Genomic DNA, 13851 nt, shown 5'->3' with positions numbered 1-13851 from the left:
CGTGGATCTGAAATATCTCACGTGGAAAGTGGTTATGTTATTGGCCTTGGCTTCCGCCAGGCGAGTATCAGAATTGGCTGCTTTGTCTTGTAAAAGCCCCCATCTGATTTTCCATATGGATAGGGCAGAATTGAGGACTCGTCCCCAGTTTCTACCTAAGGTGGTGTCAGCGTTTCACCTGAATCAGCCTATTGTGGTGCCTGCGGCTACTAAGGACTTGGAGGACTCCAAGTTGTTGGACGTGGTCAGAACGGCTGGAGTCAGAAAATCTGACTCGTTGTTTATCCTATATGCGCCCAACAAGCTGGGTGCTCCTGCTTCTAAGCAGACTATTGCTCGTTGGATTTGTAGTACAATCCAGCTTGCACATTCTGTGGCAGGCCTGCCACAGCCAAAATCTGTTAATGCCCATTCCACAAGGAAGGTGGGCTCATCTTGGGCGGCTGCCCGAGGGGTCTTGGCTTCACAACTTTGCCGAGCAGTTACTTGGTCAGGGGCAAACACGTTTGCAAAATTCTATAAATTTGATACCCTGGCTGAGGAGGACCTGGAGTTCTCTCATTCGGTGCTGCAGAGTCATCCGCACTCTCCCGCCCGTTTGGGAGCTTTGGTATAATCCCCATGGTCCTTACGGAGTTCCCAGCATCCACTAGGACGTCAGAGAAAATAAGAATTTACTCACCGGTAATTCTATTTCTCGTAGTCCGTAGTGGATGCTGGGCGCCCATCCCAAGTGCGGTTTATCTGCAATACTTGTAAATAGTTATTGTTAACTAAATCGGGTTATTGTTGAGCCATCTGTTGAGAGGCTCTGTTGTTTCATACTGTTAACTGGTTTTCATATCACGAGTTGTACGGTGTGATTGGTGTGGCTGGTATGAGTCTTACCCGGGATTCAAAATCCTTCCTTATTGTGTACGCTCGTCCGGGCACAGTATCCTAACTGAGGCTTGGAGGAGGGTCATAGGGGGAGGGGCCAGTGCACACCAGGTAGTCTAAGATCTTTCTAGAGTGCCCAGCCTCCTTCGGGGCCCGCTGTTCCCCATGGTCCTTACGGAGTTCCCAGCATCCACTACGGACTACGAGAAATAGAATTACCGGTGAGTAAATTCTTATTTTTTAGACAGCCTAGATACAGAAGTGTCTGCTGTAGGTGGGTTTTCCCACTTCTTCCTATCCTCTTCAGGGAAAGGGAAAGCAATGAGAATTCTTTTAGAGATCTGGAATTTTTTCTCTGGGTTTTCCCAGGATTTTTCAAACAAGGAGTTTAACTCCTTAGAATCAGGAAAGGTCAGCGAGGATTTCTTATTTACTGTAATCTAAGATTCCTCTACTTGTTCCAGAACCTTCTCAGAAATATGCAAAACATCCCTAATGGCTTCAGTCATTAGCTGCACCCCTTTAGCAATGGATGCATCCCCCCGCCCCCTACATATCCCCATCACCGTCCCCTGTATCAGTCGGTATCAGTGTCAGCTTGCATTATCTGGGCAAGTGTACGTTTTTTGGGGTATGTAGGGGGGGTTTTAGATGAAGTAGTGGGAGCTGAATACTTCAAATCCACTACAGATTGTCTCAAAAACCTGCGTCTCTTTCTCAGTATGTGACATCCTTGTTGAAATCTGGGATATCATTCCCCTTAAAGAATCCACCCATGGGGGTTTGGATTCAGAAGGCTGAGACAGCACATTGCAGTCCTGAGTACATGGAATAGACTCCTCAGGAGAAGATACACACTCTGCAGCACAGGACACAGAGTCCTTAGACATGGCAATGTGGATATACACACTTACACACACACACACACACACACACACACAGGAAAATGTCAGACACAGTTTCCCCCAGAGTACCTTCAGAGAGTCACAGAGTATAAGGAGCCAGCCACACAGCGCCCCTGTAGGTAGTTATTATGATAAAAGCCCGGCGCTGACTGACCTTAATAGGGAGGGCAGCGCTCCCTGTCAGTGTCCTAGTTCCTATGATCTGCACGGAGAAAATGGCACTGGTGAGTGCTGGATCCGCTCTGAGAGGAAGCCCCGCCCCTTGTAATGGCGCGCGGCTTCCCGCACTAATTGTTTATACTGGCCTGAGGATTTTAGTGCTAACAGGGGGATTAGCCCCTGTTATCTGCGTGACCAGTGTAGGGTTTATCCGCGCTGGCTCAGGACGCCCCTCAAAGCGCCTACACTGTGTGTTGCTGAACCTTCCTGGAGCACAGCCTGTCAGAGCTGCGCTCCCACCCTTGTGCCGCCATACCCGCCGGCGACCCGCAAACCGGATCGCCGACGCTGTACTCAACACTTTCTTCTGGCTTTGTTAGGGGGTGGCAGCCGTACTGCGGGAGTGAGTAGTCGCCCGTGGGCTTGTGATCAGCACCCTTAGGAGCTCAGTGTCCTGTCAGTGGAGTAGAGAACCATTAACTCTTCAAGACGTTGGTTCCTTCCCCCTCCCTAAGTCCCACGAAGCAGGGATTCTGTGGCCAGCAGCCTTCCTGTAACCTAACTAACTCTAGAAAATAAAAAACTAAGAAAACTCCTAGGAGCTCCCCTAGCTGTGACCGGCTCCTCCGTGCACATTTTCTAAACTGAGTCTGGTAGGAGGGGCATAGAGGGAGGGGCCAGCCTATTCTATTAAACTCTTAAAGTGCCAGTGGCTCCCAAAGGACCCGTCTATACCCCATGGTACTAAATGGACCCCAGCATCCTCTAGGACGTAAAATAAAGTTGATTATAACCTAGCAGATGATTATGATGATTGCAGGGGTATCATATGGTGTATTGCATGTAAAGTACCTTGTGCCACACCTACTCTGCTGTAGCAATATACGTTATATAAGGGTGAGTAACACATGTACAGGCTTACCAGCGTATGAGCACACACATAAAGGAATGCTACCTTACCAATGCTTCCAGTAGTAACGTTAGACATTTCTCTGATCCATCAGCTCATATGACTGATGTTATTGTTCATCTAGAATCTCCAATTCATACGATATGTTCCCCATCCATTGTTTTACATTGGTGCTGACGTAGGACTTGGCGAGTGACTACATCTCCATTTATACTTCATGGTTAGTTAACAGTACAAGAGAGAGATACATCTAAGTCTTCTTATAATATTACATTTGTTATTGTGATGTTCTCAGGAGGGTGGACACAATGATAGTCTGAGACACAATATTATAAAGCCTTCATTAAAAGTTATGTTTTATTATACACACACATTTACTAATAAGTGTCCCAGAGAGTCGTCTTCTCCTATTGTTTACAAGATTAATATTGTTACAGAAAATTTCACATTTCCATAATGTGTTTTATTTCCAGCAAATGGACACACAAGCAGGAATATCTCAGAAGGACATCTAATGTTATCCCCGGATTGTGACATAAAAGATAATGACAGTAGACCGGATACTCCAGCAGATAACCCCATTACCCCAATTATACATCCAGCTCTATCAGCTGATCCCCCTGATCCTGGGAAATGTTCTCCTGATCACTCTGATATTGGTGCATCTGTTACAGCTCTGACAGTAGATACAGTGTTTCCGTGTTCTATAGATGCCAAATGTTTTACACAGAACACAAAGCCTATTAACCCACACACAGGTAAGGCAGGTGAAATGCCACTGATATGTTCTGAGTGTGGGAAATGTTTTACACTGAAATCACATCTTGTTGTACATCAGCGAAGTCACACAGGTGACAAACCATTTCCATGTTCTGAGTGTGGGAAATGTTTTACACTGAAATCACATCTTGTTGTACATAACAGAAGACACACAGGTGAGAAACCATTTTCTTGCTCTGAGTGTGGGAAATGTTTTACACTGAAATCACATCTTGTTGTACATAACAGAAGTCACACAGGTGAGAAACCATTTTCTTGCTCTGAGTGTGGGAAATGTTTTACACAGAACTCACAACTTGTTACACATCAGCAAAGTCACACAGGTGAGAGGCCATTTCCATGTTCTGAGTGTGAGAAATGTTTTACACAGAAATCACAACTTGTTACACATCAGCGAAGTCACACAGGTGAGAGGCCATTTCCATGTTCTGAGTGTGGGAAATGTTTTACACGGAAATCAAATCTTGTTAAACATCAGCAAAGTCACACAGGTGAGATGCCATTTCCATGTTCTGAGTGTGGGAAATGTTTTACACTGAAATTAAATCTTGTTACACATCAGAAAAGTCACACAGGTGAGAGGCCGTTTCCATGTTCTGAGTGTGGGAAATGTTTTACATGGAAATCACAACTTGTTCCACATCAGCGAAGTCACACAGGTGAGAGGCCATTTCCATGTTCTGAGTGTGGGAAATGTTTTACACGGAAATCAAATCTTGTTAAACATCAGCAAAGTCACACAGGTGAGATGCCATTTCCATGTTCTGAGTGTGGGAAATGTTTTACACTGAAATTAAATCTTGTTACACATCAGAAAAGTCACACAGGTGAGAAGCCATTTTCTTGCTCTGAGTGTGGGAAATGTTTTACACACAAATCACATCTTGTTATACATCAGCGAAGTCACACAGGTGAGAGGCCATTTCCATGTTCTGAGTGTGGGAAATGTTTTGCAAACAAATCAGCTCTTGTTATACACCAGAGAAGTCACACAGGTGAGAAGTGGTTTTCTTGCTCTGGGTGCAGGAAATGTTTTACACAGAAATCAGATCTTGTTAGACATCAGCAAAGTCACACAGGTGAGAGGCCATTTCCATGTTCTGAGTGTGGAAAATGTTTTTCACACAAATCACATCTTGTTAAACATAACAGAAGTCACACAGGTGAGAAGCCATTTACATGTTCTGAGTGTGGGAAATGTTTTACACGGAAATCACAACTTGTTACACATCAGCGAAGTCACACAGGTGAGAGGCCATTTCCATGTTTTGAGTGTGGGAAATGTTATACACAAAAATCAAATCTTGTTAGACATCAGCAAAGTCACACAGGTGAGAGGTCATTTTCATACTCTGAGAAATAAATCAGCTCTTGTTGCACACAGTAGACATCACTCAGATGAGGAACCATTTTAATCTTCTGAAGTATACTCATTGCCATGCGTTGTTCTTCAAGTTTCTTATCCTCTCTCCTATGTTTTTGCAATATACATGTTACCACTAGGTGAAATAATCAGATGTCCTGCCATCATCTACCACTGCTATGCAGATGACCTGTCTTTTGCTCCAGGTACTGAGAACCCAGTCCCAATCCTAAATGGTTGTCTAGCTGAGCTCCAGGTGTGGGTGATGCCAGTTGGCTGTGATTCAGTCCTGGTGAAACAGGCATTTATGGTAGAAGCTCACCAACAAAGGGCAGGGCTACAGCTCAGCTTTGCAAACCAACCGGGCTTGGGGGTTCAGAGTTACAGAATGCTGATCATTTGCGGAATCTGGGTGTCCTGGATGGTGGAGTGACACTTAAACATCAGTATCTGCCACAATTAGATCCTCATCTGAGGAACATAGCCAGACTCCAGCACGTAATTCTCTCAGAAGATCTACCTACAGTCATACATGTACTTGTATCATCACACATAGACTACTGTAATGTCCCCTACCTGGGTCTCCCAGCAATAGAATTGCACCGCTTGTAGCTTGTACAGAATGCAGCAGCCAGGCTGTTACCTAACCAGACCGTTCCTGCCACACAACACCCATTCTCTGCTCCCTTCACCGGCTGCCTGTAAGATGGTGACTATTACATAATCTTACTGACTCAGCCCACCATGACCAGGGTCCATGGTACCAGAAGCAGCTTCTGCCTCCTTACTGCCCTGCTTTCTTACTTCCACCTGCAGATGAAGGACTGTTACCAGCAGTACTAAGAATCCTCAAGCAGTGCTGAGATGTCAGAGGGGGAGACAGGGTGGTGGCACTAGTGCTCTAGTGGGGGCTGCCGGAGGCAATGTCTGTGAGAATCTTGTCCTCAAGCAGCACTGAGTTGTCAGAGGGGAGACAAGGTGGTGGCAGTAGTGGGGGAGACAGGGTGGTGGCAGAAGTGAAGGGGGTGGGGTGGTGACAGTTGGGAGATGTGGCAGTAGTGGGGGGAGATGGGGTGGTGACAGTAGTGGGGGCAGTAATGGGGGAAGACAGTGCAGTGACAGTAGTTGGAGACGTGGCAGTATTGTAGACAGAACGGTGGCAGTAGTGGGGGGAGACAAGGCGGTTGGCAGTTGTGGGGGTAGACGGGCAGTGGCGGTGGCAGTAGTGGGGGGGAGACAGGGTGGGTGGCAGTAGTGGAAGGAGACGTGGTGGCAGTAGTGGGGGAAAACAGGGTGGTGGACGGAAAAAGGGCGGGTGGCATTAGTGGGGGAGACAGGGTGGGTGGCAGTAGCGGGGGAGACAGCGGGTGGCAGTAGTGGGGGGAGACAGGGTGGTGGCAGTAGTAGGAGGGAGACCGGCTGTGTGGCAGTAGAGGGGGGAGACAGGGTGGATGGCCACAGTGCAGTACCAGGGGATGCTGGAAGCAGTAAAGAGGTGTATGGGTCCCGCACAGAATCAGTTTACTATTAGACTTAATGATGATCATGCTTCCTTATTTCTAATTAATCCCTTGTATGTGTCACTGTTATTTGCTGTGTCAGCCTTTATGTGTGTTCTGTGTAATAATCCTGAAAGTAGTGCTGCTACCGATCTCATATCATTTGTAGTAACTTGGAAAAGATGAGATATGAGGTGCAATCTGGAAGCTTATAGGGGGTTAATCAGAGATGAACGCAGATGTGACATCACGCAGCCCCTGGAAAATGGTCCCGGCCCGCCCGCATTCACCCCTCAGGGATGCAACCGCAATGTGTGTCTGCGCGGCCGCTGCACATGTGCATTTTGTCACCACCAGCAAACTGCTGTGGCCCGCTATTGCGGCTGGGTCTGAATGACCCCCATAGAGTTTTGGCTCTCCTGATATGTATCTGTTTTACTTACCTGCAATGCTATAATGTAACTTGAATTGTTTCTGTGATGTAAAGGATATTTTATCCATGTTGTGCAAAGTAAAGTATTTTTTAAGTTTAAAATATAGAGAAAAATCTGTGTATTAAAGATATGAAATAAAGTTGTTTAAAAACAAAAGATTTTCGTTGAGTCTTTTTATGTGTCAGCGTGTGATCTTATTTCCAGATAATTGTCGCTATGGTGACAGAAACAATTTCCTGTTAATGTGTCACTTGTATTATTACTTTGTGTCCAGCGGGTGGGCTCGGAAATGTTATCCTTTTCCTCGCAGCCCCAGTTGCTAGAGAAAATGAAGGAGGATCTGTTGACTGGTCACGTTCCGCTTGAGTTGACCATTTTCTCACCAGCAGGTCTTTCCACCTCTGCAGACTTGTGTCCGGAAAGAGAGATACAACGTAGGCTTTAAGCCTAGGATCAAGCACGGTGGCCAAAATGTAGTGCTCTGATTTCAACATATTGACCCCCCTTGAATCCTGGCAAAGCGAATGAAGGGCTCCATCCACAAGTATTTCCAGGGAAGACGTTAAGTCTAAGGGACTATGCACAGGCCCAAATGATAATTGTTTTATGATCGTTCTATGTATGAACCAACCGATAGAGGGAATAATCCGAAAGTGTTAATACCAAAGATTAGCTAATCTGGTTGGAGGTGCGCCATTAAGCAAATTGCAATGACTGGTTAGGGGGTTTAGAAGAAACAGCTAGTGGGCTTATATATAAAGAAGCCTTAATGTGTGGTGCACTCATTTTTTCTTTGTTTCATGAATAAATTAAAACATAACTTATTATTTTTATTTAAGATAGATTTGTCAATAGGCATGACATAAAGCAATTGATTGTCAGCCTGGAAAGACAAAAAATGAATGAAAGATATAAAATAATTTAGATACCAGCACTACCTATGTATGGGTATATAGGTAGAGCAATAATTGATATAAGCAAGTGAAATATAAAAGGGATTTAAACACAGGTTTTATTTATCAAATGTATAAGATCCTTTCACAATGGGATTGTGATCTCAGAAAAATCCTGTTTCTTCTACGCTACTTCATGGCAGCCATAACTACTGGGATTGTATCCCTATTCCTAACTTTAGACAGGGAGTTTTCTTAATCCACTCCACCCCTTCCTACTTTGTCTTTTTTCCTGTCTCCTAGCTTGGCAGGAGGAGTTCCTGTATTATTTTTTCTATTTAAATAATTTTATTTTTCAGTGCTTACCTCAGGTTGTTCCTAGCTGATACGTCTCCTGGTAGCAGTGCTAGAAGAGGGTGGCTCCCTGGGTGTTTGGCTAGGTGTGCTAAGGGGCGGTCAAGTAAGTCCCCATATGTCCAGCTTAAGGTGTCCTCCTGTCAGCTCTTTGCTGTGGGTCCCCCTCTTGCCGTTTTCCGCTGCTGTGGCCGCCGCTCTGCTGTGTGTATGGGGCCTTTCAGTGAGGAGTACCTCTTCTGAAGGGCATCTGTGCAGTTTCCGGCCGGAGGTCCGTCTGCTGAAGGGGATGTACGCGACTTCCTCCGGAAGGTCCTGGCACTGAAGGGAAAGTGCGGCGGTGGGCGGAAGTGCTGGGGGGATGCAGTAAAGGCTGGCTGGCAGAAGTGCTGTTGGCACCCGTCCCAGCTGATTATGGGGGGCGGGCTGCACGGACGCCATAGCCTTTTATAAGGCATAGAAATTTGAATTAATGGCGCTGCACACAGGAGTTAGGAAGCTCCTATAATTGCTGGGCTGGTTTTCTAAGCTTACCAGCAGAATGGAAAGAGAGCCTTCTCCCCAAAAGCCGGTCAGTGCCCTAAAGAGGTAAGTCCTCATAGAGGGCTGGTTGTTATTTATTGTTTATTGTTTGTTCTGTTACCATGTGGTAGTTTAGGATAGGTTGTAAGGTGTTTTATTTTGTTGTTTTAGTGTGTCTCCACCTAAGAAGAGGTTATGTAAGAAAAAGGCATAAGGACATGCAGTGTGCAGCTTGTGACAAAATCTTTTCAGCTGCTGAAAATGTTAAATTCTGTGAGGAATGTATACAGAGTGAATCTCAGGAGACTGTGCAGTCCAAGCAAATAAGAGATTTAATGAGATGGATGAAGGAGTCTTTTGTTACCAAAGAGCAGCTCTCGGAATTCCAAGGGAATAAAAGGGATAGGTCTTTTGATAGAATTGATTTAGTGGATGAGTCAGGTTCTCAGGATTTTGCTTATGATGATTATCTGGCTGCTTCTAGTGCTGAGTCGGTGGACGAGCAGGAAGAGGAGAGAAAGTTTAATTTGGAGCTGGTGGATAGTCTTCTGAAAGATATCTTTAAGACTATGAATTATAAGATGCCTGAAGAGGAATGTAATGATGAGGATATTCTGTTCTGTGATAAAACCAAAAAGAACAGGGTCTTTCCAGTCCATAAAGCATTAAAAGATGTTGTGAGTAAGGAGTGGAAAAGCATTGATAAAAAGCTGGGTAATACTAAAAGGCTTGATCGTATGTTCCCAGTGGAAGATGAGCAGTTTACTAATTGGTGTGCAATCCCTAAAGTTGATGCTGCAGTCGCAGAGATGGTATCAAAAACCACCATTTTGTTAGAAGATGGCGCAGTCTTAAAAGATGGTATGGATAAACGCATGGAGAGTGCGTTAAAGAAATTGCATATGTCCTCAGCAATATCACTAAAATCCGGTGTGGCGGTAGCATCTGTTGCTAGAGCGTTGAGAGTCTGGGGGTCAGTATTGGCGACTGATATAGAAGAAGGTGTTTTGAGGCAGTATCTGCAAAGAAGTCTGGCCGTAATGTTCAAAGGGATCGAGTATCTCTGTGAGGCCTCGTTAGATGCTCTGGATTTTGCTGCAAAGTCTATGGCAGCAGGTGTGATGGCAAGAAGAGCTTTGTGGCTGCGTTCTTGGTCGGCAGATATGCACTCCAAGAATAGGTTGGTGTCCCTGCCATATGAAGGGTCTTTGCTGTTTGGAAATAAATTAGAAGCCATAATACAGAAAATGTCTGGAGGAAAATCTGCAAAACTTCCTCAGGACAGGAGGAATAGATTTCCAATACCGTCCTCTAAGCAGCAGTTTAAGGAGGCAAGAGGATATCGACCAGGTCGCTTTTATTCAGGAAGGTACTCCTCAGGTAGCAATAGGCAGTCTTTTCGGCAGGCCTACAGGAGAGGTGGTCGAAGGGCATGACTGTCACAAGGTTCCGGTATCTTTTCCAGTGGGTGGCAGACTTCAGGAGTTTGCCGGCTGTTGGATAGAGTCTATTCAGGATACGTGGGTAATAGATGTCGTATCCCAGGGATACCGGATAGAATTCTCAAAAATTCCCGTGTTGGACAAATTTCTAGTTTCAGAGACACCAACTACAAATCTGGAGTTAAAAGCTATGAAAGACAGTTTAAGGAAACTGATCGAAGCGAAAGCTGTAGAGACTGTTCCGTTTTTGGAAAGAAACAGAGGTTTCTATTCGATACTGTTTCTGGTGAGAAAACCTTCCGGCGAGTTCAGAACCATCTTAGATCTCAGACAGCTCAACGAGTATATAGAAACAATAAAGTTCCGTATGGAGACCCTAAAGTCTATCCTGTTAGGGGTGAGAGAGAGAGACTTTTTGGCTTCGGTAGACCTAAAGGACGCTTACTTCCACGTTCCAATTTGCAGGCAGCACAGGAAATATCTAAGGCTTTGTGTCCTCGGCAAACACTTTCAGTTCACTTGCCTTCCTTTCAGCCTAAAGTCATCTCCAAGGGTGTTCACCAAAGTTCTGATGTCGCTCATTGCTGTGATCAGAGGTCAAAAAGTAGCAATATGGTCATACCTTGACGACTTGCTGGTGTGCGGAGAGTCGATAGAGAAAGTGGACAAAGCATTAAGTGTGGTGCTACAAATTCTACAAGAACATGGCTGGCTCATAAACTGGGGAAAAAGCAGATTAACGCCAAAGCAAAGAATACAGTTTCTGGGGCTACAGGTAGATACCCTCGATTATATGATAGGTCTTTCAGAGGAGAGGTGTCTAAAGCTTCAAGATCTGGCTACCCTCATAAAGGGATGCAACAGTGTGACGATTCGTCAGGGGATGCGTCTCTTGGGGATTATGGCGTGCTCCATAGATGTAGTCCCTTGGGCGAGGTGGAGGATGAGAGATCTTCAGTTGGACATCCTGAGTTATATTCGGAGGGGATATTCTCTGAATTACCGTATAAAACTAGGCCGGAAAGTGAAAGAATCTTTGACCTGGTGGACGGATGAACGGCTGGTCAGCAGAAGGACGTCTCTGTCGGACCATCATGCTCTGGTTCTGACAACGGATGCGAGTACAACAGGTTGGGGTGCTCATCTGTTGCACAGAAATTGTCAGGGCACATGGAGCGAAGAGGAAGCACGTTTGTCTTCGAATCACAGGGAGATGAGAGCGGTGTGGAATGCCATACAGCAGTTTCAAGAACAACTTCAAGGAAAGCATCTCAAGGTTTTTTCAGACAACATTTCCGTAGTGGCGTATCTCAATCGCCAAGGAGGCACCAGGAGTCCAGTGTTGATGGAGGAAGTGTCAAAGATAATGAAATGGGCGGAATGCCATCTCAAAACTCTAGTAGCTCTACATGTTCCAGGAGTAAACAATGTGGTGGCAGACTTCCTCAGTCGACAGGAGGTATTACCTGGAGAGTGGGAGCTGGAAGATGTAGTTTTTCAACAGATCATACAACAGTTCGGAAGGCCTCAGGTAGATTCGATGGCCACACACGTCAATGCAAAAGTACCACTCTTTTTCTCCCGATATCATCTCCCAGGAACAGGGGGAGTGGATGCTTTCTCTCTTCCTTGGACGTTCAGACTGGCGTATGTGTTTCCCCCGTTTCCGATGATTCCAAGGACTCTCAGGAAGATCTGGGAGGACAAGGCACAAGTAATAATAATTCTTCCCTACTGGCCGAAGAGGGGTTGGTTTCCTTCAGTGCTCAGGATGGCAGTGCAGGGTCCTTTGAGGTTGCCGTTGAAGAAGGAGTTGCTGCATCAGGGGCCATTGTTGCATCCAAATCTGCAACGGCTTCATTTGACGGCGTGGAAATTGAGCGGCAGCTATTAAGAAATAGAGGTCTGTCCGGGCAGGTCCTCGATTTGCTTATCCAGGCAAGGAAGAAAGTATCCTCTAGTGTTTACTATAGGGTCTGGAAAAAAATCATCTCTTGGTCTGGATCAAGATTTAATCCATTAAAAGCAGAAACTTCTCAAGTTTTGCAATTCCTGTTTGAAGGTTTTGAGAAAGGATTGGCAGTGTCCACTATTAAGGTTCAGATATCGGCTCTGAGTATTCTGTTGGATCGGAGATTGTCTGAGGAAGACTTGGTCAAGAAGTTTTGTCAGGCAATTAAAAGAATAAGACCTCGAGTTAGGCCAACTCTTGCTCCTTGGGACTTAAATTTAGTTCTCAATTATTTGATGCTGCCTCCGTTTGAGCCTCTGCAGGATATTTCGCTGAAGTTCTTAACTTGGAAAGTTGTGTTTCTGGTAGCCATCACAACGGCCAGAAGAGTTAGCGAATTACAGGCTCTGTGGTCGGAAGAACCTTATCTTAATTTTTTCCCAGATAAAATTGTTCTGAGAACCAATCCAGATTTTTTGCCAAAAGTTGTGTCGGAGTTTCACCTCAGTCAGGACATCGTGTTGCCATCTTTCTATCCGGATCCGCAGAATGAGGAGGAAGAAGCAATGCATACGTTAGATCTGATAAGGGCAGTTTCGATCTATATGGAAAGAGTTAAACAGTTCCGTTACACAAAACATCTGTTCGTGCTACACTCTGGTGTGAAGAAAGGTGAAAGGCCTACAAAGCAGACCATTTCCAGATGGATTACAGAGCTTTTGACATTTGTATATGAAAGAAGTGGTCGCAGAGTTCCAGAAGGTTTAAAGGCACACTCTACTAGGGCCATGGCAACTTCTTGGGCTAAGAAGGGTCGCGTGTCGGCGAGAGACATTTGCGCAGCAGCCACGTGGTCTTCGATGCATACATTCTCTACTCATTATGCTTTAGATATTGTTGGGAAGCAGGTCCTTCAAGGGGCTTTGCAATAAATAAGTATTATTTTCAGCATCAAAGCAAGGCTTCCTGTGTATTATATTGCCCTCCCTATACGAGCGTTGGTATATCGCAGTAGTTATGGCTGCCATGAAGTAGCGCAGAAGAAAGAAGCAAATTATACTTACCGATAATTTTATTTCTTCGAGATACTTCATGGCAGCCTACAAAATCCCTCCCTTATTGGGTTTCTCAGAGAGGCTTGTCGTAGGAGACACTCAAAAGACTAAGGAGGAAGGGGTGGAGTGTGATTATATACCCATAGTGGGTGGGCCCTAGTGGATTAAGAAAACTCCCTGTCTAAAGTTAGGACTAGGGATACAATCCCAGTAGTTATGGCTGCCATGAAGTATCTCGAAGAAATGAAATTATCGGTAAGTATAATTTGCTTCTTTCCAGTGCTATCCTTCATGCTCCTGTCCCATCTGACCCGGCCTTTTGGTTGTTGATCCATTCCACTACCCCACTCTCTATCTATAAGACATCACTATTACGACACCTTGGCAATGCCGCCCGGGCAGTAATTCCCACTCTGTGGAGGTCCTCCAATCCTCCTACGTGGCATACCTGGTTCTCCAGACTGGATTATTATATGAATATGGAAGATATATTACTGAGTGCTGGGGATAGATGGTCTGAGTTTATTGCTATATGGCTGCCTTGGATAGAATAGAAGACCTCTGAGTCGTACAAGACCCATATTTCTTCTACAAAATGAGATGAGAATCTATTTGTCATTTGTCTCGGGTTTGCATATTTGAATATATCTGTTCTTTTCACACATCCTTTTCTTCTCTTCTTTGCATTCTCGGCTCGGTCACCTT

The 13851-nt window shown here is 45.2% G+C and overlaps 1 protein-coding gene across 1 annotated transcript in view; it reads left to right on the top strand.

Moving 5' to 3' along the window:
* The window catches only part of LOC135035890 (zinc finger protein 84-like), a 46653-nt gene extending 40643 nt beyond the window's left edge, over nucleotides 1-6010 (top strand). Inside the window, exon 5 of the mRNA XM_063954387.1 lies at nucleotides 3327-6010. Within this exon, the coding sequence (XP_063810457.1) occupies nucleotides 3327-4996 (1670 nt within the window). The 3' untranslated portion in view covers nucleotides 4997-6010. The remainder of the gene's footprint in view (nucleotides 1-3326) is intronic.
* Nucleotides 6011-13851: the final 7841 nt, after the last annotated feature.

The sequence above is a fragment of the Pseudophryne corroboree genome, unplaced genomic scaffold (genome assembly GCF_028390025.1).
Source record: "Pseudophryne corroboree isolate aPseCor3 unplaced genomic scaffold, aPseCor3.hap2 scaffold_620, whole genome shotgun sequence".
Taxonomy (NCBI): Eukaryota; Metazoa; Chordata; class Amphibia; order Anura; family Myobatrachidae; genus Pseudophryne; species Pseudophryne corroboree.
This window is presented reverse-complemented; position numbering and strand designations above follow the sequence as displayed.